The following is a 26,792-nucleotide window of genomic DNA, read 5'->3' as shown; positions in this document are numbered from 1 at the left end:
TGATCAGCACCAAAGTTGTTTTTTTAAACAAAATATTTGAACTAATTTACTTAATAGAATAATTATATATGGCTATTCTGACAACACTACCACTGAAAAAAATAGCGTTAATGTAGTACCATATCTCATTTGTATAAATTGCAACAGCTTTGCAGTAAAGTCTGCTAACATCTAATCCCTTTAATAACAACTGACACACAGTTTTCTGTCTTCTGATTCACAAGAAAACATTCCCAAAACTTGCAAATGGTGAGACTCTTCATCTTTCTTTTCAGACCTTAAATGAATATTCAGACCAAATATTCTTAGTAAATACTACAAAGCCTTTCAACTCAAAAACAAAACTACAAACACACCGAAAATTCTCGGCAACCTGTTTGCAACTTTGATTTCTAGTAAATTCAGTAATCAACAAAAAGACATTTCTTCACACTATCACAGATGACTGACTCAAATATTTTGCATATACTGTACATCTGAGCATGGCAGATAAGGGGTTTTAACATTAAAAGGAATTGATACTGATGGGTTTATCTTTTTTTGATTAGAAATACCTACAAAAATAGTTTACTGACAGCACACCCAGTTTTATGAGCTGTAAACAGAAAAGGAGGAAGTGTGCTGTGTGGAAGAGAAAGAATTTCTTCTAAAGAAGTCCTGAAGTCAGTATTCTAGCATAAATGCTATTTAAAAAAGAAGGAATTTTTCCTGATAAAAACCATGGTTTGAACTGCTAGATCACTTGAATGCAGACAATGACATGAGTTAAATTCTTTTTCTTCTTTTACACTACTTTTCATTCCTTCTCTTGATTTTGCAGGCTTGACCCTGTATCTCTTTTTTTTTTTTTTTCCCCGCAATGATCTGTATTAGTCATGATGGTATATTAGCTGTAAACTTCCCACAGGTCACGATTCAATGACAATGAATTCTGTGCTGCTATGCAGCAAGTGATACTTTCAGTGGAACATTTAAAGAAGCTGGTAAATAATACATACAGTTTATGAAAATACAGACACCTTCTAAAGAATATCTGCAACAATAATCACATTCTGTTGTCTCCAAACTGTTGTCCCCAAATTACCAAGTAACTGTTCTCTGCATACATCAGACTGCAAACAAACTTGAAGACTTGAAGTAATGGCCTTAGACTGCATGAGGTGAAAACTGAGTTTGACTAGAAATCTTTTCAAGCTAAACTAGGTAAGAAGAACACAGATTTTTGTGAGAAAACCAAAATGGGAGAAGAAGCATCTTCTGGGTTAAAGATACAGAGCTCAGTTTTGGCACTCTAGGTCTATTCAGAAAACTTAAATCTTGAACTTTAAAAAAAAACCCAAAAAACATTAAAATGGCTGGCATTCCTGCAGAAACATCTCTGGCTCAAATTAATACTGGGACAGCACTTAAGGACAAAGTCTTCCCATTCTACACCGTAAAACATGCTCTTCTGTGTGAAACTAAGGACAAGTAAGTATTTGAGCCATGAACAGGAACATCTCTTAATTATCCTTTGTTCACACAAAACTCAGACATGAAAACAGCAGCTGCAATTCTATTTGTCAGTACACCAAGTTAAGCAGTTCACAATCAGTACTTCCCCTTACTCCCAGTGTCCCCAAAGGCTTTAGGTTGACTCAGAAAAATAAATCAAAGAGCTTGTAAATAGCAAAATTTCCCATCCACTGAATATATTTTCAGCACCAATATTGCAAACTGAATTCTATTTTCTAAGGACTTGTTATTTTAAAGTACTTCAGAGATATTTGCTCTCTTCTATTTATGAAAGACCATCCAACAGACTTGTGAGCAAATTACTCTAGAGAAAGAAAGGAAAAGAAAAGGAGATCCAACATGGGAGTATTACCTGCTATCTGAAGGGATTTAAGAAATTATACAGATGGGTGATATTTGCACCCAGAGCTCAATCACTTAAAAACTATGTCCATCCATATGCATTCACTAAGTTCCAGCTGGTGACAAGAACCCCACAAACAAATCTTAAAAACGCAAAAAAAATACTATTTTAGATCTAATTTTCTTATATCCTACAAAACGCTGATGCTTCACTATTAATATGAACTATGACATTAGATTGGAAGATGCTGAAAGAAATTCTAGACTACTAATTATCTACCTGCCGACAGACAACAGAGAATAGAAATTTTCAGTTCCTGGAAGCTGCAAAATAAAGCTCAAAATTCTAACTAGGAAATTAGATAAAAGAATATAAAAGCAGACCTACAGGATGCTAACCGAGTAGCTGAAACCCAGTGGACAAACAGATAATGAGGAACAGAAGTGGTTTTTGTGGCAAAGTTATGTAACAAGAAACAACTGCGCATGACCTAAGAGAAGTTCAAAGCAAAGTCATTACAACATTGGGGGCACCCAGTGACTATGAGGACCAGAGACCCCTCTGGACGAGCCTCTAAGATCATAAAAGAACTTCCAGTAGGAGGCAGATGCATGCAAATTAGTTCTAGGAAAAGTGATGTTTATGTATTACCTAGGAAGTATGCTGTAATGAATATGTATGATCATGATGGAATAAATACCCCGTTGTAAAGTTTCATGACACACATTCAGTTAGAGGAAAAATCCTCCAAATGTGTCCAGACCTGCAATAACGAATGCCTGCTTTCTAATACCTCAAATTGTGTTAGAAGTCCATTCTTAGCCAACTTCAGTATCAATGCAGCTTTTTATCATTAAATATGTTTGGGGGAACTGCATTTTGTTACAACAGGCAGGATCTGACTAGAAGTCACAGCATTTCTCTAACTTGTTGTATAAATTTGGTGCAAGACAACAAAAGAGTCACCCGATCTGTATAAAGAGAAGCACCCATGTACTCCTATTAATTAATCACACACAGGGAATCACTGCTTAACTAGGAAAAAATGTAAAAATTTTAGAAGGAGAAAATCAAAATAGGAATTTCAGAATTTCTTCATTTTCATACTACCTTTACTACTTTTAAAAATAATTTTTTTAATGTTTATTAAATTTTTAAATGTTCAAAACAAATGTCCACAGATTGCACATTAAAATAAAAATCTACATACAAAATTCAAACCATTTTCAGTATGGACAGGTCTCTACTTTTCTTTTACTCTAATTTTCTTGAATCACTCCATGAACATATTATAATGGTGATGTTACACTTGCATATATATTTAAGCAACTCCATTTTCCATTTATATAAATCCAGTTGCTTTTTTCTCCTTCAGCTTTCAAGAGCTACACATTCAATTAAGATGCTACAAAAAAAAATCTTTTACTGCAGTAAATATATAACAAAGGTATTCTTAAAATAAACAAGTGTCAGTTGCAGGCCAAGACAAGAGAAGAGAGTAAAACAATTTAATTATTGGAAGTTTTTCTTCATATTTTGTGGCAATTAACGCACACATATATAGCTGCATTGTGTCCAATTCTATGTCACTTATAAAAGCAGATGTGAAACTGACTGCTGCAAACTGCCTTAGGATGAAAATTTATAGATTCACATATGTCTAAGTACCTCTGCTCCATGTCACTTTTATTCACTCTTTTCAAAAGAAAATGGGAAAGAATTCTTTACCATGTAATAACTATTTTTGCCATGTGTTGCGCACATGTATTCTATTTCCAGCACACTACCACCAAGCACATGAGATCAGATTATTTTTGCCAGCGGGTTTTCTCTGCCAACGATATAAATGTCTAAGCAGGCTCAGTTCCCTCACCAGTGAAGAAATCAGGTGCCACAGGCACTTAGTATTCCAGAAAAAAGGCATTACTTCACTCATACAATGCACTGTGACAATCTGCCTCAGAAAACTGTGAAGAAAACTAGCATCCTTTCCTCACAAATCAACATGACAAATACCCGCAGATGTGAAATGAGCATTTCAGATGGAAGTGACTACTTGATTTGACTTAATATCTATGGAACAGATTTGGACCTTAGACACTGCAGTGAAAAGTCAAATACTCAGAAGTACATAATGGAAATAAAGAGGAGCTAAGTTCCCATGTAAGAACAAACACATTTACCAGAACCTCGCCAAATTTATCTTATCAATTTAGTATGATCAGGGCTAATCGATAATCTGTAACTTCCGGTTAAAATGACCTTCACATGGTTTTAGTCCTTTTAAAACCACAAAGTTTTAAACCATTGTATATGGATCACAGATAAGTGAGTTTAAGATCTGAAAAAAATTGATCCATGAGCATGTCATTGTTCTCTTTTCAACTAAGATTTGAACAGTGAAAATTACATTAACTAAAGTAGTTAGCCTCCACCATAATCATGTCAAAATGGCTCTTGTATCATGAAATCAGAGCATTGTTTAGGCTGAAAAAGACCTTCAAGATCATCAAGTCCAATCATTTACCTTGACCATGCCCCTAAGTACCATATCTACACATCTTTTAAGTATCTCCAGGGATCTTGCTGGACTCAGCCAATCACTCAACAGCTCTACTAACCCGTTACAATCATCATCAAACCATGAACAACATGCTATTACAAAAAGACAGAATTCTACCTAACACAGTCCTCTTGTGTTTTCCAGGCAATTATATAAAACTCTATTTCAAAATATGCAAAGTTGTCTTGGAAATCTAAAAATGTATTTATTACAGAAAGTGCAAGTAATTTGAAAAGATAAAGTTCCTGGATTGTCTTAATGCCAGTTATGATATTAACCCAGCTCTCAAGAGATCTGATAAAAAGGAAAAAAAAGTGAAAAATTAAATGTTTTGTATCTTAAATATAGACAACTTTTTCTCTATTCCAAGATTTGAAATGAAGGGCTTAAAGCAAAACCACATTGCTGATGAAAGTCTACTAAGAAAGACAGTCAAACAATATTTTGTGATTCAGGAATATATTTCAAATACATAATCCAGTGTCTAATATTCTAAGGTGCTACAATTTCAGACTCCAAGATAAAAAATGCAATATGTGAAGCAGTGAGAATAACAATACCCATAAATCATCTCAGAATTTCTCTAACTGCTAACCATGAAGGGCTAGAAGTACAGAAATAATCTTTTTCCAAAACCCGTGTTTCTACCAGAAGAGTGCTAATGGTACTTTTAGATTAAAAATAGCTAAAGAGCACCTCCCTAAATACTAAGTTCTTAATTAAGAATTCACCACTGTATTCTGAAAATAGAATGGAGAAAAAGAATAACCCTCTTGGGCTGTAACACCTGTCAGAACAGGCTTAAAGTGACTTCAAGCATCCCTCTAGCAAAACTAAAATGAGTACAGTAGCATGATAGCAATGTTGGTATTCATAACCATACAGGACATTTTTGGAACTAACCCAGCTAATGACTCCAGATTTCATTTTTCATGTGATACAAATCCATAGTTTTGTACTGCTTGACTCTGGATAGCAGGTAAGCCCACATTCAGTTGCTTTCCCACTACACAGCAGGATGGAGAAATGAAAAGAACAGCAAAAGCAGTGGGGAGGGAGAGGGGGACCTACCTTGCAGGTTGAGATAAAGGCAGTTTAATAAGCACAAGGGGAAAAAAGAAATAAACAAATTAGGCAAAAGCAGCCATTCCCCGCCAGCAGACCAATGTCTCTCCAGTCCTGAACAAGGTCTACTTTGGGAAAAAAACAACTACCCAATTTTACTGCTGAGTATGACCTCCTATGTTACGGACTACCCTCTGCTCTGCTCACTTCACATCATCTGTGCCAGCTGTGGCCCGCCCCAGCCTCCTGCTTACCTTCAGCTGACTGACTGGCACTGTGAGAAGCATAGGGGACCTTGATGTCACGCATTCAGTGACAACTATAAAACACTGGCATCTTTTCAACACTGTTCTGGTCATCAATCTATAACACAGCACCATATGGACTGCTGTGTGGGAAGTGAACTCTAAACCAGACGTGCCCAGTACAAGTTTTAAAGATAAGACCACTAGCAATTAATGCATTTGTTAGTACACACATCAACCACAGAGGAAAAACTCATATACTTCAAAATAGCTACAGAGAGATACAGAAATCTGAAAGTTGATATATACAAGGATATCAGAGGACTCATCTGAACTGCCCTGTGACTTCAAAGATCTTAAAGATACCAACAATGACTACACAGTTAGTCCTGTAGGTTTAGATATCAAATCAACAATATTTAATACACCTGCAGGACACCGACTTTAGCTTGCCCAAAGATGACAAATTATACCATACTAAGAATTTTTCTGGACAGGAGAATCTCAAGAAGACTTTACTCACTTTCATGGAAACAAAACTGTTCAGATAGAGTATCCTGTCCACTAGTCTAACCTATCCAACCAAGGACTTCAGCAGCACTGAATTCCACAGTCCTCTCTTTGATCCACACACAAACATCAGAAGCGGTCTTGTGATAGTTATGCAGGTTTCCAGTTAAGTCTTTCTTTAAGATGGTCAAGTTCATCTACACATCTTTAACATGTAAGCAATTACAGGAATTTCTTACATGGTGTCATATATGCCAATAGTCTTCTAATTACATGCTTCAAAGATACAGGATAAAAAAGGAGGGTAAAAAAAAAGTGTGATGCATGTGAGTACTTATTCATGAAATTCAATATGACTCCCAGGCAGTCCTAAGCAGTTCCACAAGGACTATATTCCAAAAGTCAAACCTAACTATAACAACTATATGAAATATAGGAATTCATTAACTCATGCAACCTAAGAAATATGGGTTTGGATAAACCTTACAGAAAAAGCATAGAACAACTTTTTAAAGTCAAAAATGAAAGGCACTGCACTTGCAGCACATACATAGCCACTAAAGATACATTCCCAAGCAGCCAAAACTGCAACAAGCCAGTGACATCACCAAAACTGCAACAAGCCAGTGACATCACCAAAGACATCAGAGGAGCAAACCCTTGAGAAGCATATTTAAAAAAAAAGACAAACAAAGGAAAGTATTTTCTGATTATTCTCAAAATATTTACATAAAATATCCAGAAAGCACAGCCTCTTTATAAGAGCAAATGGGAAAACAAGTTGTCCAACCATCTAGGGACACTGCACAACACAGTTTTCCCAATATAAAATCTTCCGCATCATCTGGTATCTTTTCAATTTTAATTTAGTCTGTTCTGGTATATCCACTCCAGAAAATATTTCACTGTTTGAAAACTCATTATAGCATTATAAGTAAGATCTGTATGTGTGTTTCTCTGTTCTAGGTAGTCAGGCGAGGTACTCCAGTGAGGTACCTTTCATTGCTTCATAATCATCAAGATGTCACTTTTATTTAAATTCTGGGATATGCTGAAGTTGCATATCCCAGATATTCACCGTTCCTGCCTGTATCAAGTTTGGACACTAAGTCACTACAAATTTCTACTCTGGAAACTTCTTTATTATTTCTGTAACAATCCAAAAGATCTAGAGCATTGCACCAATTTCAAGCATCTCCAGAAACTTTTGAAGTTCTCCAGCTGTTCGGGATGATACTTGATTTACCTATTTGTAAGCTATATGGTTATACTTATTTTCATTCATTAAATGACTTTCAGTCATTTGGTTATAAAAGTCTTAGCTCTAAAGTTAGACTCAAATCCTCAATTTACTATTATAAAAAGCAAGCTACACCTCCAAAATTTTTACTCAACATAATATAAACAAGGTGTAGGAAGGCAGTCCAAAAATGGCCAACTGTTTCTTTCAGACATTTGTCTCCCTAGGTTTTCTGTACAGCTACCTAGAGGATATCCTGAGCATGATTCTGATTGGCATAGACAGAGTCCAAACAAATAAACTTCTCTTATCATCAGTATATTTATTTGTAACTACTTCACCAGACATAACAAATTACTTTGTACCAAATATTTCAATTTGACAATTTTAGGGATTCAATTGGATCATTTTTTCCCATGCTTTTATAATTTTTCATAGCTTTAGGAAAATCACTCCCCTTCTTGTTACCCTCCTCTGGAAAAAGAACTAACCAAATACCGCTACCTCAGTAATAGATCTTTTACCTAGAACTTAATATTTTAAGGATTTTAGGTGGCTTTCACTGGAAAAAATATTTCCATAAAATACACACATTAATTGTGTGTGTTTGCTGTAATGGACTAAAAGCCCAGGGCAATTTGTTAAAATACTAAAACAGAAATTTTTTTAAATATATTTTTTAATCAGCAGGTAAACACCATGGACTCCAATAGCCAAAGATACACTTTAATCCTGCTTGTATACTCCCCAGAACACATAAGCCAGCTGAATGATACCAAATATAGTATAACCTTCTGTTGCTCAAAATGAGTTCTAAAGACAGATATCCATCACACAAAATAATCTCACATTTCCAGTGACTGAAGTAGGTGCTGTGTTTCCACATAACTGTATTGCAGAGTCCAGCGTTTGGTAAATATTATACCAGTAAAGCACTAGCTTGATCAATCAAATTAGGTAACTCTACAAAATGTTGATTTGGTTTGGCAAAGCTCACCATACAACCAGAGAACCAAATCAGACAGATTTGGATCTTTTTAGTCAATTTTAAGTAACAGCATGGATCTCAAGTTCAAGATGGCTTCAATCCTATTGACGAAGGAAAAAGAAGAATGCTTGTATCATTGGAATAAATAAACTTTTACAGTTCCATTTTTTTATCAGATGTCACAAGCCACAGAAGAGAAGGAAGTCAGATGTTGTTTCACCATATTGAAAAAGCAAATCTCAAAATTGCATCAATCAAAGAAAAATACTGCTAAAAAGATGACTCTCTAGCTAGAGCTCACAATTTATCTTTCACTAATAGCCTGATTTTAATTTTTTTTTTTATTTGTATGCACAAATCATAGTAAGCTATGGTCCACAGGTCATTCAAGACCAAAAAAGGAAGAAAAATGGCATAGAAATATCCACAACTAGCATTACAGCTGAATATATATATATCCAATTGCCAGAAGCTTTTTTTTAAAAAAAAAGCTTTATGTTATGGTAATATTAGCTATGAATTAAGTTGTCTTTACTTTCACTAGACCCTTAGAAATCTTTGACACAGGAGACAAGTATACACTGGCTGAAAGTACCTTCAATTCAAACCATCTGTATTCAGTGAAACAATGGAATCCCTTCTCAGACAGAAATACAATATTTTCATAAATTGCTCCTGATACTAAAGGAGTAACTAAACTGAAGTTGTCATTAGAGCACTTCCAAACTGGAAAAGGACACACAATATATTTCATACACAAGTCTTCACGGCACACAAGGTAGGAAGATTGAGTCATCTAAACAGAAGCCATACACAAGCCTTAAGAAAAAAAATCCTGCCCCTCAAGTAAGGAACAGAAAAAAGAACCAAGTAGTTACAGATTTAGTCTTCCCTGCTGAAGATATTCCACTTTAACCTTTATAGCATACTTATTACACAGCTCTGGTCACTACTCACTCAACTGGAGAAAAATCTTCCTGACTACTTTTATTTTAGACTATTTTTTACACCATTTCCTCTGAGACTTTATATAACTAATCCAACCTCAATTCATAGCTCTTCAAGAATAAAGGTCTTCCCTCAATCTTACTTTGAAAAATCTGGACAATAAAAAAAAATCTGGAAAATAACTGGATGTGTAGGTTAACTTAGGCTCTCTGCCAGTTCCTCTCCTCAGTAAGATAGGAAAGAAAATACAATTAAAAGCTCGTGAATCAAGGGAGATCACTCATTTGCTACCATCATGCCCAAAACAGACTGGACTTAGGAAAGATAAATTTAATTTAGTGGCAATAAAAGGTACACAGTGAGAAACAAAAACAAAACCTTCTCCCCACCATTCTTTCTTCCTTTTTTCCTGGCTTAACTTTGTTATTAACTCCCCCACCCCTCCCCACCATTGTGCAGAGCAAAAGGGAGGAGGAGTGGGGCTTGCAATTCAACCATAACACTTCATCCCTGCTACTCTTTCCTCCTCACTCTTTTTTCCTGCTCCAGCACAGAATCTCTCCCACACAATACAGTCTTTCCCAGGACTTCCCACGGGAGACAGTCCTTCAGGATCTGCTTCAGCATGGTCCTTTCCACAGGGCACAGTCCTTCTCCAGCATTGGTCCCCCATGGGCCACAACTGCCAGAGCATCTGGTCCTGTATAGGCTGCTCTCCCACAGGTCACAGCTCTGCCAGGACCCTGCTCCTGACTGGGCTCTTCAGGAGCTGCAGCTTCCATTAGGGTGTGTCTACCTGCTTCAGCCTGGGGTTCCTCATGGCCTGCACTGTGGATATCTGCTCCAGATTCATCCTCCATGAGCTCCAGGATGACAACCTGCTATGACATGGTCTTGTCTTTGGGCTGCAAGGGAATCTCTCCTTTGGCACTTAAGCACCTCCTCCCCTTCCTTGCTTCTGATCTGGGGGTCTGCAGGGCTGTTCCTCTTCCATATTTTTCTCACTCCTCTCTCATGGCTGCTGCACATGGCTCTTCACAATTTTTAATATATATGTTATCACAGAGATGCCAGCAGCATCTCTTAAAGATTCAGCATCGGGCAGTCACGGGTCTGTTTTGGAACTGGATGCAGCTTGCTCTGTCAAGTACCAGGACAGCTCCTGGACTTTTCTCAGAGAGGCTCATGTGAACTATATATATTAGTTTAAAAGCTGTATTCCCATCTGGAGAATAACTTTCAGAAATCTTAACAAATGGAAACCAAATTCTATCATTTTCTCAAGTAAGGCATTGCACCAACCAATGAGAAGACAGACAAGTGATTCTTAACATAAAATTTCCTAGTCGATTAGATGCTGATTTGAAGACTGCACTGTTGAGTACAGTCTCACCCAATTTCCTATCATATTCTTTGTGCCTGCTTCCTCATCAGGAATGGGTCAGTCTTCTGCAAATCAAAAAAAATGAACTTTGTTAGATTTTCATATTCTTACTGAAGAACCTCCTGGAAAACTCCTCTCTGCATTTTTTAGCTCTGAAAAATCCACTGTCATTCTAATTACTTCTGAAATTTAGTATGTGTTGTCAGGTAGTAGAGGAGCATTTGGAGTTAGATGACTAAGGTACTTCCAAAAGAAAGATATTTAAACCAGTTTTTCTTACTGGGATTTTTTTCTGTATATAGACTAGAGGATCAAACCTCAATCCTAACTGCACTCTCTATTGGCTCAGTTGTTCAACATGCACTCTAGAAAATAATGACGGGAATTAATCATCCAGAAACACGACATCAAAATTAAGAAGCAAAATCACCTACATTGGACAAAGCAAGCCGTAGAACCCAAATGTAACAGATGACTGTGCACACTCACAAGACAGAGCTGCCACATGGCTGACCTGACCAACCTAACGTATTTCATGTCACTGATGTTGATCTAGGAGAAATGCAACTGTTGTTGAGTCTAATTGTCTACAGCGCTTGGCATCTGAACACTGGTGAAAGCTTGGAATGAGAAAGAGGAAAGAACCCAGCTACAGTCTACATCATAAGGCATTTATCTGGGGAAATGAAAGGTACATGCAGCAACAGAAATATTCAGAAGACACTAAAACATCTTCATGTGTGATCTGAATGCTTAAGAGGGAAGAGTGGAGTAATACACAAAATCTTTTCTCAGTTTCTGGTGCAGGAGCTGAAATCTGGAGAACCAAATATGGTCTGGGAAAGTATACACTTCTTCTTGCTTGCATAACAGAGACTGCAAGAAAAAAGGAGATTACACCCACAGTAATGCCTCCCTACTACTCCTGCTAGTTCTATAAAAATAAGAGTAGGTCAAGTATTTGAGAGCTATTATGAAACTCCTCTACTCCTCCATATTAAAACCTCATAAACAAAGAAGTCTGCAAGGATCTGCTCTACCAGGCTTGTCTGCTTCATAAACTTCTGCCAGAAAAACTGCACCAGCTGGAAGTGGCAGCCAGGAATTAAACTCCATATAGCCAATTCAGCTCTGATGGAAACAAAATTTTGATGCAGACAAATTATGCCAACAGGAAAAGCATTTGGGTTGGCTTTACTCATACCACAGATTCAAATGGTGATTTTTTTTCTGGCACAGAGATTTCTTCTGCTTTTCCAAGAAGGGACTTTATTGGCCGAGCTGCAGTAACTTTTAGGTCAAAATGGTCTAAAGAGCTCAAATACCAAAATTTTTCAACTGTCTTGAAAGCCTGTTACAAAAACAGCAAAAAGTTAACTGTCTATATTCTGATATCTCTCAAAGATTTTTGAACTAAGGTCTCCAAAGAACAGTAAAAATTGTTTCAAAGCTTGCTCTCTTCGTATGCACACATATACAAAGCAAATAACCCATCAACCTCAAAATATCTATCATACAGTCCAGCTCACTTTGAAAAACCAATCCTGAAGAGAGACAGTTCTAAATACTTACCCTCTAAACACAGTCACCACAAAAGTCTCAAGAAGTTACAAGTTAAAACAGAAAGCTCTCCTAACTCTCCCAGGCAAATCAAAATCCAGAAGCAGTGCGTTCCTCTAGTCCTTTTCTCCTAAAGGAGATAGTAGGCTTTTTTTCTGCATATCAACAGAGAACAGATGGATGCAGGGAAACTGAGAACAACTCACATGTGGATTTTTAAGAGAAATGATCTATGACTGGACTTGGACAGTAAGAGTTAAGCAACTGTCCTGGTTAAGCAGTTGTACCTGGTTCAGGCACGAAAGGTACTACTCTGAATGGTAAAACAGTAGCAAGGGGGTTTATTTATCAGCATGAGCTGTAAATTGAACCAATGGACTATGGGCCAGTAAGTTACTACCTGAAACAAATACATGAAGAATATGGTTTTTTATGCTTTCTTGACCGGACATGAAGAGGGATGGAGGAACATGACATAACCAAGAAAAACAACAATACAAGAAATAGAAAGCAAAAAGGTAGAAGGAAAAGAATATAATCAGAATCTGTTTCTTTAATCACTATAACCATCAACACATAAAACTGTTTAAAAGGAAGCATTATTACTTGATCCCATAGTTTTCAATTGCAAAATATAGCATAATCCCTATTTCACGTCATCAAACATACTGACAAGAGTGGGTGAGATAGGAAAAAACAGAAGAAAGCAGGAGACCTAGAACCATGCAGCAGTCTTCAGCTTCAGCCAAAACATATCCAAATGTAAAATTCTATAATAACTAGAAGTTTTATAAATATTATCTCAGCTTCTATTCAAAGCCTTAAAAAATTGAACAACAAAAGCTTTAAGGTACAATATTAGCTTGTTCAATTCTCTTCAGAGGAAAGCCATTCTCAAATACTCTCTGAAAACTGAAAAAATTGCTCTTAAACAAGTATTTTATTTGTACTTTTTTTTGACCTCATGTAATTAAAATCAGAAGAAGCCCTAAGACTGTCTCCAGAATAACTCTGATTGAGTAGTGAGGTCAGACCAGATGACATCACTGAAGTCTCTTCAAACCTTATCTACTCTGCAAACACACCAACGCAAAATTAGATTTTGAAAAAACTTGAGGATACTGCTTCCTCTCTTCCTCCCAGTACTGTATCATCCAACACTGTTACGCAGACTTATCTCTACAAATATTTTGAAGATGAAAAAAGCCTAAAAATCTGCTCACAAAAAGCACCTCAGCAGTATCACTAATATACATATGTCAAAATCATGTTAATAATGAAAAATCAAGCTATTCAAATTGCCTATGTGAATGTAATTTTCCACCTTGTGTGAACACAGCACAGCCCATCATTACTTGATCACAGATATTTTACACATGGGACATCTGCCTTATTCCATGCATAAGCCTATGCCTTCCTCAAGAATGGAACACTGTCAGGAAATAAAAAGACTCCTTTACAGATTCACCTACTATGGCTGCAGAATGGTGCAAGTACATAGCCTCAGCTTACATAGGCCAGGACTGGTCATACATGTTCACTCCAGAAAGACCAATACTTAACTTACTTGATTTCAGATGTAGAAAGAAAGGAGCCAAGAAGTGACTCCGTGCCAGAGCATTTCTAATGGAAGCACAAGAAGCCTTTACAGACATAATTACTCAAAGACATAGCCTATGCATAATCACAGACACCCTTAACCCCAGACATTCAAGGCTTTGACTTCTGGGCGTCCCTTTTGATCAGTGCTAGAGCATTAATGAGGAGCTTTCTCCACCCATGGATGTATGAAGTATTAAAAAAGAGACACAAAGAAAAGAGTAGGTAAAGACTCAAAGTGAATTTTTATGCAGAAATGAAAGGATATGATTTCTGGCACATCTCTACATTCTTTTATACAATTCCATTTTTGTCCCCCTCCTATTTCACCGTGTGAAAATATCATAATTTGAAATCATACCCAAATCTACATCAGTCATCAAAAGAGTTTAAATATTTTAATCATCCACACTGCTACTTTCAGAAAAATGGCTGGATGTCATGTTTTGTGGACTAGGCCTTAGAAGGAAACAAGACACTTGGCTTGTGGCTTTCACAGATATGTGTTGATAGCTAAGGAATGGCAGGATTTAATGATCTTGGACTTCATTCCACACATAAAAGGGAACTACATTCTAGGACAAAGTTTCCCAATATGCGGTCTGTAAAACATCAGATGGTGGTCCAAAAAATAATCATAAAAGTGTATTTTTAAAAACATACATTCCCACACATGTTAGCAAGAAAACATTATTGAGGAAATACAAAAAATAAAAACATTCCAGGTTTAGCCTAACTAAATAGCACTATAAGGCATAAGAAAATGTGACATTTCACAAGATGATCCTTGCATTTTTTAAGGAAATTAAATGTTCTTGAAGTAACATATTCTCCTTTAACATTTAATTTTGAAAACACTTTCTTCTGTTCTACTGAATTTCCTGAGTTCCCTCCAGAAACTGCCTTCTTACATCCAGTATGTTCCTCTCCTCATCTTACTTCCCTAAGCTGTTAACCTGTTTTTTCCAGATCTCATTATGCTTCCTTTATTCTCATTCTCTTTAGAGACACCCATTAAAGTCACCTACTGAAGCAATCCATCCATCCACTGTGCAATTTTCATCAACAAACTCTGCCTCAAGAATTCTGTTTCATTCTAAATTTCAGTTACCACTGTTAGAACACCATTTATTTCACTTGTTCAGCTACAGGAATCTCCTTTCTTAGGACACTTGTTTCACCCCTCACTTTTTTAAAATTAGAGCCACCTAGTTCACACCCCGTCTCTACTCCCCGGGTTAAGATCCCAATATAGCTACCCAGCCTTTGTCTTTCACAATCTTCTTTTCAGGACTAATTTTCCTTCCTAATGTCCTGGTATGTTCTCTGTTGTTATGTCTTAATACATACTCTGAATTGCTTGGCTTTCTAAGCCAGATAAACAAGCAGCAATGAATATGTTAAATCTTTATCCCAAAACAGCTTGGAAAAGGCAGCTAACAAAGAATACTGGAAGCATACTTGGAGCTCGTAAGAACAATAATAGAAGCATACCTGAGATACTCTCCCTTAAAATAAGTATTTCTGCCCTCCTATTTCCAATACACCACTACTACAAAATTCAAGAATGTCAAATAAAAAACATTTTTAAAAAACCCCAACAGCCATGTTTTATTTCAAGTACATAACATTTAACTTGAAACATCATTTGCATGTGTTGCTCTGATGCTTCATTCCTCAACAGTTTAAAAACTAGAGGTTTTTTTCTGAGATGACTAAAACTTAAAACTTCTTGATTTAAAACAAGATACAACCTTTAAATTAAATATGCTGATTAATACACACACATTTAACCTATTTATATGTATTACTAAGCACTGAATTGATTATTCCCTTTTTTCCAAGACAATTATTTTCACAAGTCTTGTAAGTGAAAACTGTATCAGCATGAGAACAGGCCTACTAAAAGCCAGAAGAAGAATTTTAAACTTAACAAAAAGTGCTTAGGTACGCTACATATTTAAAAACTGGAAAGACTATTTTGCATTTAGAACTAAACTAATTATGTTATTTGGGCTATCAAGAATAACAACTACAAAAAGGATCAGAAAAATAAAATTTCAGAACTGATCTCTTTCTTGACAGTTTTATTAATGCATTAGAAAGAACAAACTGTTCTTCTAGTTCTGTTCTCTTGAACTGTTCTCTTGAAAGAACAAACTGTTCTTTTACGTCTGTTTTCCGTTTCAAATGGATGTAAATTAAATTTGAATAAAGTAAGATCTGGTTGAAACATTTTTAAATAAGAAGACTATTCGCTTGATATTCATAAAAGATACTGCTGTATGAATTGATCTTGACTTGTCAGCGAATTCTGTTTCCCAGCATCTGGTAGCTGAGAGCTCTTGCTTTTCTGAGCACTTTGGCAAGATTTATATACTGTTGGATTTGTGGGCTGGGATGTGTACTTTTTGTTTTGATTTGTTTTTAATTTGAGAATACATTCAGGCTGCAGTAACATGCATATTCATCATGAAATTTTAAGTTTACATATGTTTCTTTAATTAAAAGTTCAAGTTAATGCACTTAAAAGAAAGGTTTGACACAGCTTTCTACAAAGCCTCTTTATATGGCCTCAAATTATTTGCACCTCATTTTGACATACTGGCAAGAGTTTCTAGATCAATTAAATGATTTTTCACTATCATGGTTAAACTATTATATATTTTGAAATACTTTATGACACAGAAGGAATAAACCCAATATTTGATTTGTGTTAGCAATTGAGGAAAATAATTTAAAAATGTTTTGTTTGTTACTGAGATTAATATACGAAAAAGACATGTTTCCTTGGAATCTGGGCCTTTGGTTTTTGTTTTGTTTTTTTGTTAGTGCAATAAGAGAATACAGATTTCCAGCTTTTTAGGAAAATTAAGTTTGCATACCAGCACAGAATATCCCCGGGACTTCACTCCGGAATACAACAGTTCGTACTTTCTTATCAGATTTCAAAGCATCCACAGCTTTTGACATCTACAGAGAAAAGGAGGAAGGGGAATCACCAAACACTTTTTAAAGTGCTTCATTCCAATACTTCACCTTTATAGTAAAAACTATTCTTTTCACTTACCATTTTTACAAGATTTTTGCTAAGTGCATTCTTGGCATGAGATCTGTTTAATCCAAGCACCACAATTCCTGGAGAGGAAGAAAGATCACATCACTGTTACAATGGAGTGAAATATGTATCATCTATGTAAATTATTATTATTTTGAAATTATACAAAAGGCATTGAGGATTGAAAAAAAATGCTAGTGTAATCACTACTGAGTTTCTGAAAGAAAATAAAATTATTTATTCTTTTCAATACTCAACAGAAATTACACTTACTTTAATAACAAAAATAGGGCCATAACATCATTGTGTGGAAACAGTGCTTACAAAGATTGAATGTAGAACTACACAACTGCATGCACAAATTTCATGTTTCTGCACGAAGTGCTGACACGCCATCAGGAAAGATGCTTAATTGTAAAGCACGTATTTCCATATTTAGAGAGACTATCTCCAGAGACTTTTTAAAGCATGAAGTGCTATCAGAGCAAAGACCAGCAACTCTGATACAGGTAAAAGGAAGTCATAAACATAGAAAGAATGCCACCAATGGGAAAAATTGGTATTTTTGTTTAAAAAGGAACAAAATCAAACAAAAAAAATCTCTCTGAAACACGAAAATCAAGCTCAGTGCTTGGTACATGGCTCCAAAGACACAGTCACAGCTCCCTTAGCCCAGTTACAGATCAATTGTCTAACTGATTACCTGTGCATTGGTTTGAATGTTGCAGCAGAAACAAAAATTTTCTTTATTATGCCCCACTCACCTTAACAGGCATGAATATCAAAGAGGAAAATTCTGAAAAGTCTATTTTGGCAATGCCTAAGTTTATCACAATTATAGCAATCTTTTGGACAATTACTGCCTGAACCCACACAACTGCCTGAGTTCAAAACACCAGCACACAGTCCCGATCCTGCCCAGGTAACATTTTATCAGTCAGGACCTTTTATGCAGAAAATGCAAGGATAAGGGGGAAAATAGGACTAGGGCAGGACCAGGAATGAAAGGCAGAAAGGAAGCTCTGTCTCAAACAAAAATGCCCACAGTATTGCCACCAACCTATGATATGAAAAAACAGAATTCCAGAAACTCATTGTTTGCCCAGGTGATTACTACTTCACCACTCAGCTTTGAATGTACAATCTATACATAATTATGCTCCTGTAGCCTTCCTTGTCATCTCAGTGCATACTGTTTCTTCTATTTCTGGAAGACCTGTCCTCCCTTAGGACTGACCCATTAGTGTCTGAGCTCCCTTCCTCTCCTTCTTCCTGCATGTACATTGCACACACATGACAAGATTTAAAAGAGCTCCTGCTCCTTCTGCAGTTACCAATTTGAAGACAAAGTCTTCCATTTGTCAGCTATCGCTGTCAAGATTCAAATAAAAATAGTGTCAAATGCAGTAATAAAGCACACATGCCTTTCTTGCTCTTAAGGTAGTCAATTGTTAAGTATAGATCCCTCCTAAAAGGGGAGTGGAGCCAGGTCAACCCAAATGACCTCCGTTCCTTGTTCTACAAGGCTGAATTCCCACGCTTATACCTGTGGCTGGAGATACTCATTCAGGAGCACCCACAAAGGTCACTACTCAGCACTTGCATAGGAATCTGTTTACATGCTGTTAAGCAAAAAGGAGTGGTAATGTAGCACTTTTCTTCAGCTGTTACAACTTCTTCTCCAGGAGAAGGATCACTCCAAATTCAAATATTCCGTATGTTCAACACAAGTAGATTAGGCAAAAGCATCATCCTACATTAAAGCAACAAAAAGACCCTTCACCCTGACTTCACTTTGATTTTCAGGCACTACAAATCGCATGCCTGAATTAACTAGAGATGCTATTACTCCAAACCATACTTCAGTCAGAAAATAGCATCCTTTTCAGAAGCATGTTATACTCAATGGCAATAACACTTAATGACACTTGAATTTTTCTTCTCCCTACTGGAGCCGAAAGACTGCTACTCCACAACCAACAATAGTGTATTCAGAAGGAACCTCCACTTAACACTAAAGCACTTTAAAGATTTTTTCATACAAAGGAATTATCCTTGAAGACAAATCATACAAGTCAATTTTTGCCTAGCAGTGTTATATCAAGTCATAAAACTATCACTTCTGCTTTCTTCTACAGAAGTAAAAGATAAAGATGGCCCCCACCTAGTTGTTTTCATTTAAGTACGAAAAAAATATGAAGCAAGAAGTGCAAGAGGAAAAGTATAAAAGGTTTGCAAGGGATACCTACATATTGCAGTGATATATATATACAAAAGACCATGCCTTACAGTCACATTTGAATCATTATTGTTCCGATATGCCATTACTACAAGATCTGAGCATCCTGAGGATGGAAGGGACCTTGAAGATCATTTAGTTCCTGCCTCCTTCGAGGACACCTTGCACTAGACCAGGTTGTCCACAGGCCCATCCAACACTGCCTTGAATATCTCCAGGGATGGGGCATCCACAGCTTCTCTGGGCAATCACTTTCAGTCCCAAAAAGTAAATAATTTATTCCTAATATCTAAACTAAACCTGCTCTCTTTCAGTTTTAAGTCCCTCTCTATGTTTCTTACAGGCTCCCTTCAGAAAATTGAATGTCACAGTAGGCCATCCTGAAGGATGAACAGTTCTAATTCCCTCAGACTTTTTTTACAGGAAAGGTACTCCATCCCTCAAATCATATTCATGGCTCTTCTGGACCAACTCTAACAGTTCCCTTTCCCTCCTATGCTGGGACCCCAGAGCTGGATGCAGGGTTCCAGCTGGGCTCTCACCAGAGCAGAGCAGAGGGGCAGAATCCCCTCCCTCCCCTGCTGCCCACGCTGCTCTGGATGCAGCGCAGGGCACGTTTGGCTCTCTGGGCTGGGAGTGCCCATGCCCAAGTCCTTCTCACAGGGCTGCTCTCCATCTGCTCAACCCCAGCCCGTGCTGATACAAGGGGTTACTCTGACCCAGGTGCAGCACCTGGCACTTGGTTTTTTTAAATTTCACGAGATTCTCATGGACCCACTTACCAAGTTTGTCCAGCTCCCTCTGGATAGCATCCCATCCTTCAGGTGTGTCAACTGCACCACTCATCTTGTTATCATCTAAGTTTGCTGCAGGTGAACTCAATCCCCTCATCTATGTCATCAATGAAGATACTAAATCACAGTGGTCCCAGAAGAGACCCCTGAGGCACACTGCTTGTCACTGACATCCATCAGGACCCTGAGCCATTGACCACTACACTCTGGATGCCACCATCCAACCAACTACTCATCCACTGAAAAGTCCGTCCATCAAATCCATCTCTCTCCACTTTAGAAACAAAGGTGTTGTGGGGAACTCTGCAAAAGGCTTTCCAGAAGTCCAGATAAATGAAATGTGTAGCTATTCCCTTGACCACTGATGGAGTCAATTCCATCATTCAAGGCCAGTGGGTTGGTCAGGCAGGACGTGCCTTTGGTGAAGCCATGCTGGCTGTCTTGAATCACCTCCCTGTCCTCCATGTGCCTCAGCACAGCTTCTAGAAGGATCTGTTCCTCACAGAGGGAAGGCACAGAAGTGAGGCTCAGAGGTGAGGCTCATGGGTCACTAGTTCCCAGACTTCAGCTTTCTGTCCCTTTTCAACATGGGTACAATGTTTCCCTTTTTCCAGTCATGGGGGACTTGACCTGAGGGCCGTGACTCTTCAATAACACCTATTACATTGACATTTAAAGCATTTAATCATGGTTCATTTTTCCTAAACCACACACATATATATGTGGTTTCTGAAATCCGTTAAAATAAACTGTTTGAAAACTCTACCTGTGAAAGAAAATATATTAAAAAGTAATCATCAATAAATAGAAGTAGAAATCAGTAGTAGTACTATAGCAGTAGTAGTCTTTGCTTTGTTGGTGTATCTGTATGGTATCAAAAATGTGACAGATTTACTAAGAAGGAATAAGCATTCACATAATGCTGAACCAAATATTAATGTCATAGTTTTTCCTTGGAGTCATCCCCACATTATTTCTGGGACACACTTTAGCACACAATGTGCATCTATTAAAAATACATCTGCATACTGAAAACTAACTTCATCTTAACTGGCTAGGCTTTCCAAGAGACAATGATTCCCAGTGCTGTCTAATATAAGCAGCAATATTCCTGTATACTACTTTCCTAGCCAACCATTAGAGGCAAAGCATACATAAATGTACAATATATTCTCTACTTACAAGCTGCCCTGTCAAAAGAGAAAGCTGCTTGTGGTATAATTATCAGTGTTCAAGAGAAAAAGAAAATGCAACTTATATTATAAAAGTTATATCATAAAAAACAAAGTTATATTATAAAATGAAAGCATAGTAAAAGTAAGAAATGTCTTTCACTGAAGTAAGAATACATACGTATCTGGAGGATAGTTTTAAAATATTCATAAATTTCCAGAAACATCCTGGTTTCAAAGCACACACTAAATTTAATACTTGAATAAAGTGAAGAGATTAGATCCTGGTTTAACTACTGTTTGTATCAGCACACAGGAGATCTTACTTTTAATAATATTTTTTATCTCTTTTATCTTGCACATTTTAGAGATCAAAAGATCATTCTCAGTGTTTGGTAGAAACACATTTAAATGGTTACTTAAAAATTAATCTTGTCTTTAAACCAATATTAGACATTTTGCCAGAGTTTGAAAGATTCACTACATCTGCATATAAAGTAATTGCAGAATTATTTTTATTTGTATTTATTATTTATTTGCATTAAATACACACACAAGTCATTTTTCCATAATTAAAAAAAATATTTTAAAAAGTCTGAATTGTGCTTTGAAAAGTGGAAGGGGGATCAAAGTAAGCTATTTTTAAGCTTGTTTCACTTAACCACTCAGATACACCAAGGCATACAAGTAGACTTAGATGTTTATTATTCTGAAGTAGTTTCTTAAGCAAAACAGGAACATATGGTGAATATATCATGCACAATTCTGGTGGCTTTCATTAATTACCTTATCAAGAAGTATTTAAGTGAAAAATCACACAGATGTGTACGAAGCACTTTTTAAAAGCACCAAACACTCTTCAGAATTCCCTATCTGAGCCTGTTTCATCTCTAAATTCTGATCTAACTCTTTTCTGCACTTCTTAAGTTAGTAGATCTCACCTGCTCAGCCTTGCTTTAAACAGGGCAAAGGGATGGGAAGTTTTTCCAATTTATCAGCTAGCTATCACACCAACCTCTGAGCAAACAACTTCAACCAAGACTGTATTTGTTTTTGCCCATTCCATGTATATTAAAATTCCAACTGATGAAGACCAAAAGCTGTCTTATTCTAAACTGAACCAAAACCAGCTGGGAAATTTGACCATAAGAAGTCATTCTAGTGTAAAATCTAAATTTTAAAAATATTTATATCACATTCCAGCAAGTGTCACTGTCACACTGGAGTCAAGACTAAAAAGATATTTCTCCCCATGGCACCTATAACTTAAAAATCCAAAGCACTAGGGTCATTTAAATTTGTAATGGGATCACTAATGTAATTTGGCTAAGTTCTGAAATGTCAATAACTGTAATACATTTCAGGCCTAGTGATGATCAAATAGAATCTCAAATAAAGTAAAAGATAGATGCTTAATTTAAAAAAAATTAATACACTGACAGTCATCTTTACTCACAGAAAACTGACACTAAGAGCTTCACAAGTTGCAACAAGGGCAGAATATACAGGTATTTTTCAATCACATTCTTCAAAAATCCCCCACCTTTTGTATTCTAGTTCTGGTCAGATTTCAAATTTGGAAGCTGGAATGCCTTGAGTTAAAATTCCAATAACTAGCCTTTGCAAACATAGTCTCATTTTACTTCATGTTTAACAACTTCCCAAGACCTGGGGTATGCAAATCCCATGGAAGTGATATGAAGCAGAACAGTTTGCTACTCTGCCTACAGGCAAAGATTTGTCTAGCACTACAAGACACATGCCTGTACATGAGGCAGGTACAGCCAGTTTTCCTTCCTCCCAAGTATCCAGTCCTCTCTGAGCAACATGGAAATGCTCGGCACGTGCAAGAGCACAACCACAGCATCAACAAGCATGTATGTGCCATAGAAGGTAGTCAGAGAGCAGGGTCTGAGTGTGCATGCACCAAGTCAAGAAGTATGTAATGGGATGGTGTGATGAGGCCACAGGGGCACCAGAGTACCATGTGGGGATGTCAAGAACACAAAATGGTAGATCAAGGAATGTCAGGGTAGAGAAGAGCAAGAAAGACCGGAGGGGTGTTTACAGAGCTGGTGTCCTCATTAAGCAGAGATATTACATGCTGTAAGCAGAAAAATATAGATGAACTTGGTATACAAGGTGAGGAGGAGAGTGTGTGCTAGCACTACAGGGAGGAAGTAGAGCCATGTTTCTTTTGTAGAAATGCTGCCTGCTCTTTGTGCTGCTGAAGAAGGCATATGAAGTTAATGTCTCCTTCTGGCCTAATTCTACATCCTTGTTCTTATCTTTTTTCTAAGAAACAGTGTGTGTTTCTATGTCCTGAAAGACAATACCAAAGAAAATTCCTTCCACTTAAGAGAATTCATAAATTAAAAATATACTGATTGAATCCTTCCTTATGATAGCAAGAGCTGCTTTAACATCTCCACGTTTTGGGCTTTAGGCTACATATTCAGTATGAAACATCTTCATAACATTATAAAAACAATGATTCCTAGCCAATTCAACAGCTGAAACACACTGCCTAACTCTATGTTTGTTGTGTAATAGACATAAAAGTTGATTACTATGTAGGATCGTGGTATTTTCTACCACTTCTTGGTAAAGCACAAAATAAACAAAGAAAAACACTCTTCTAACATTTTACAAACTCTTCTTTGCTCCTGTCTTGTCTCTTCCTTAACTCAAAATAATAAAAAAAAAAAATCTGAATAGATGTTTTAAACTAATTCCAAGTTTCAGAGTCAGCTGGAAAAACAGGACTAAAGTAGTAAATTTTAAAGGAAGTGGAAAGAGTTGGAAACAGAACTACAAGACAGAAGATAATTTCAGGACCAGATGATATCATCTTTACTATCAATCCTAAATAATGACAAAAACCAGCCCTCAGATGAAAGCACAACATCACTTTTCCCTTGAAAAAGAAAGAATAATCATCTAAGCTCATACTAAAATTCAAAGTTTTAAAGTTACCTCTCTGTATATGTATACAAATCTATGTACAGGCATACTCAACTCACAGGTATTTGCCTTAATTGGCAGCAGGTGTGAAAAAGCTGAGTTAATGTGCTCAAAGACCTAAACTAAACTGTACATCTCAACACATGGTGGTTCCAATATATATTCTCCATGTAAAGAGATTCACATGCTGCAGATACCAAAACCCTATACTATGGCCCTCTCCGTAAAAGCAGGTATAATTATCGTGGCTAGAGAAATAAATCCTCAGGAACAGAGTTTGCACTTACTTCTCCTCCACCATTCCTAGCCCTGCTGCATCAATACGGGAGGGAAGTGACAAACACCAAAGGAAGTGGAACACTTTCAAAATCCAGAGAGCATCACATCAGAAAAGGAAGTACAAAGTGTCTGTGCTGTGATGCACTGGCTGCACGTCATTAAGGAGCACAGATTTTCTTTTTTTTTTTTTTTAACCAAGTGAGTTAAAATAAGACTCTTGGTATAGCTGAGTAGAAAAAAGTGAGTAGTAGTTGACAACACTAAAAGCAAGGAGGATGAGATGATTACTAGGAGAATGGCATGAGATAAGAGAATACTGAAGCCATACCTTCCACCACAGAAAACATGGATATCAGTTTTATGCTCTCTCTGCCACCTGCACACAAGCACAAAACTGATGTCTGTCCAGACATTTGCTGATAAACTTCATTTTCTCACAAGTAGAGTGGCAAACACATGCCAGTTCACAGAGGTGTACCTCACAAACATGGTACGTATGCTGCAGTACTCTGGAAAAGAGGAGCGACGCTGTTGACACACCTCAAGGACATGACATCCACAGCAATCTAGACAGGCTCATGAAGTGGGCCCATGGGAATCTCATGAGGTTTAACAAGACCAAGTGTTAAGGACAAACCCCAGTATCATCACCGACAGATGGAGAGCAGTCCTGGGGAGAAGGACTTGGGGTGCTGGTGGCTGAGAGGCTGGACATGACCCAGCCATGGGCACTCCCAGCCCAGAGAGCCAAACGTGTCCTGGGCTGCATCCAAAGCAGTGTGGGCAGCAGGGGAGGGAGGGGATTCTGCCCCTCTGCTCTGCTCTGGTGAGAGCCCACCTGGAACCCTGCATCCAGCTCTGGGGTCCCAGCACAGGGAGGACATGGAACCGTTGGAGTGACTCCAGAGGAGGCCACCAAGATGATAAGAATGGGACACCTCTCCTATAAAGAAAGGCTGACATAATTGGAACTGTTTAGTGCAGAAATGAGAAGGCTTGGAAGTGACCTAGTCGCAGCCTTCCAGTACCTGAAGGGAGCCTACATGAAAGATGAGGCAAGACTATTTATAATGACATGTAGCAACAGGACAAGGTGGAATTGGTTCAAACTGGAAGAATATAGGTCTAGATTAGTTAATAGGAGGAAAATCTTTACTGTGAGGGTGATGAAGCACTGGAATAGGTTGCCCACCGAAGCTGTGGATGCCCCATTCCTGGAGGTGTTCAAGGCCCGGCTGGATGGGGCTCTAAGCACATCTGGTCCAGTACGGGGTGTCCCTGCTCATGGCGGAGGAGTTAGAACCAGATACTATTTAATGTTCTTTCTAACCCGAGCCGTTCTACGCGAAGAGCCAAGAAGGACCAAGCTGACCCAGTTCTGCCACTGCCATATCGGCAGCTCCCAGCACCCTGCGACGCAACCCCGGCCGCGGTGACAAGGAGGAGGAGCCACCGCTCTCTTCCCGCCCCTCGCCGCCGGACAGCTCCCCCAGGGCCGCCCTCTCTCTGCCCCGCAGGGGTCACCCCGGCCAGGCCGGGACGGCAGGTGCAGAGCCGCCTTTCCCTCGTTACCTTTGTGCTCATCATCCAGGTACCGGACGCGCAGCTCCTCCTCTTCCTTCGCCTGGGAGCCGTAGCTCCTCCCGGCCGAGGGGAGAGCGGCGGCAACGCCTCCGCGCAGCGGGGGCGCGCGGTGGCCGGTTCGGCCGAGGGCGGCGGAGGTCGCGGCGGCTGCGGCTGCGAGCCTGAGCCGGGCGCGCAGGAGGCCGAGCCCGCCCAGCGCCGCCGCCGCCGCCATCGCTGCTGCTAGCGCCGCCTCAGCCTCTCGCGGCCCCGGCCCCGGTCCCGCCGCCCACGTGACCGGCTGCGGCACGCACGGGGCGCCGCTCCCCCCTCCCCTCCCCTCCTCGCGGCGCCGCCGCCGCTCGGGGCCGCGGGGAGGGGGCGGCTCGGCCCGGCCGGGCCCGGCTCCTGCGCCGGCCCTCTCCCGGCTGGGGAAAAGGCTTGTCAGTCAGGGGAGATCTGAAACTTGACAGAAAACCAGCCCCATCCTGGGCCACGTCAAAATCAGCGCGGGCAGCAGGGCGGTGTTCTGCCCTTCTGCTCCGCCCTGGTGAGACCCCACCTGGAGCACTGCATCCAGCTCTGGGATCCCCAGCAGAAGAAGGAGAAGAAACTGATGAAGTCCAGAGGAGGCCATGACGGTGATGAGGGGTCTGGAACACCTCCTCTACAAAGACAGGGGTCTGGAACACCTCCTCTACAAAGAGCTGTGGCTGGTGAAGCCTGGTGAAGAGATGGGGAAGAGAAGGCTGTGTGGACACCC

At 38.6% G+C, this 26,792-nt stretch overlaps 1 protein-coding gene across 3 annotated transcripts in view; it reads right to left on the bottom strand.

Annotated features, from left to right (window-relative positions):
- The window catches only part of AUH (AU RNA binding methylglutaconyl-CoA hydratase), a 113,300-nt gene extending 86,963 nt beyond the window's left edge, over window positions 1-26,337 (bottom strand). For 2 of the 3 annotated variants that reach the window (XM_071424740.1, XM_071424739.1), the window contains exons 1-3: window positions 26,039-26,337; window positions 17,031-17,098; window positions 16,846-16,933 (exon numbers count right to left, since the gene is read on the bottom strand). In XM_071424740.1, coding sequence (XP_071280841.1) covers window positions 16,846-16,933; window positions 17,031-17,098; window positions 26,039-26,264 — 382 coding nt within the window. In that variant the 5' untranslated portion in view covers window positions 26,265-26,337. The remainder of the gene's footprint in view (window positions 1-16,845; window positions 16,934-17,030; window positions 17,099-26,038) is intronic. The other variant, XM_071424738.1, reaches the window with a different exon arrangement.
- Window positions 26,338-26,792: the final 455 nt, after the last annotated feature.

Source organism: Agelaius tricolor, unplaced genomic scaffold, assembly GCF_023055355.1.
Source record: "Agelaius tricolor isolate 1412-34295 unplaced genomic scaffold, bAgeTri1.0.p SCAF_4, whole genome shotgun sequence".
NCBI classification, from domain to species: domain Eukaryota; kingdom Metazoa; phylum Chordata; class Aves; order Passeriformes; family Icteridae; genus Agelaius; species Agelaius tricolor.
Note: the sequence above shows the minus strand (reverse complement) of the source record. Positions and strands in the feature narration are given on the sequence as shown.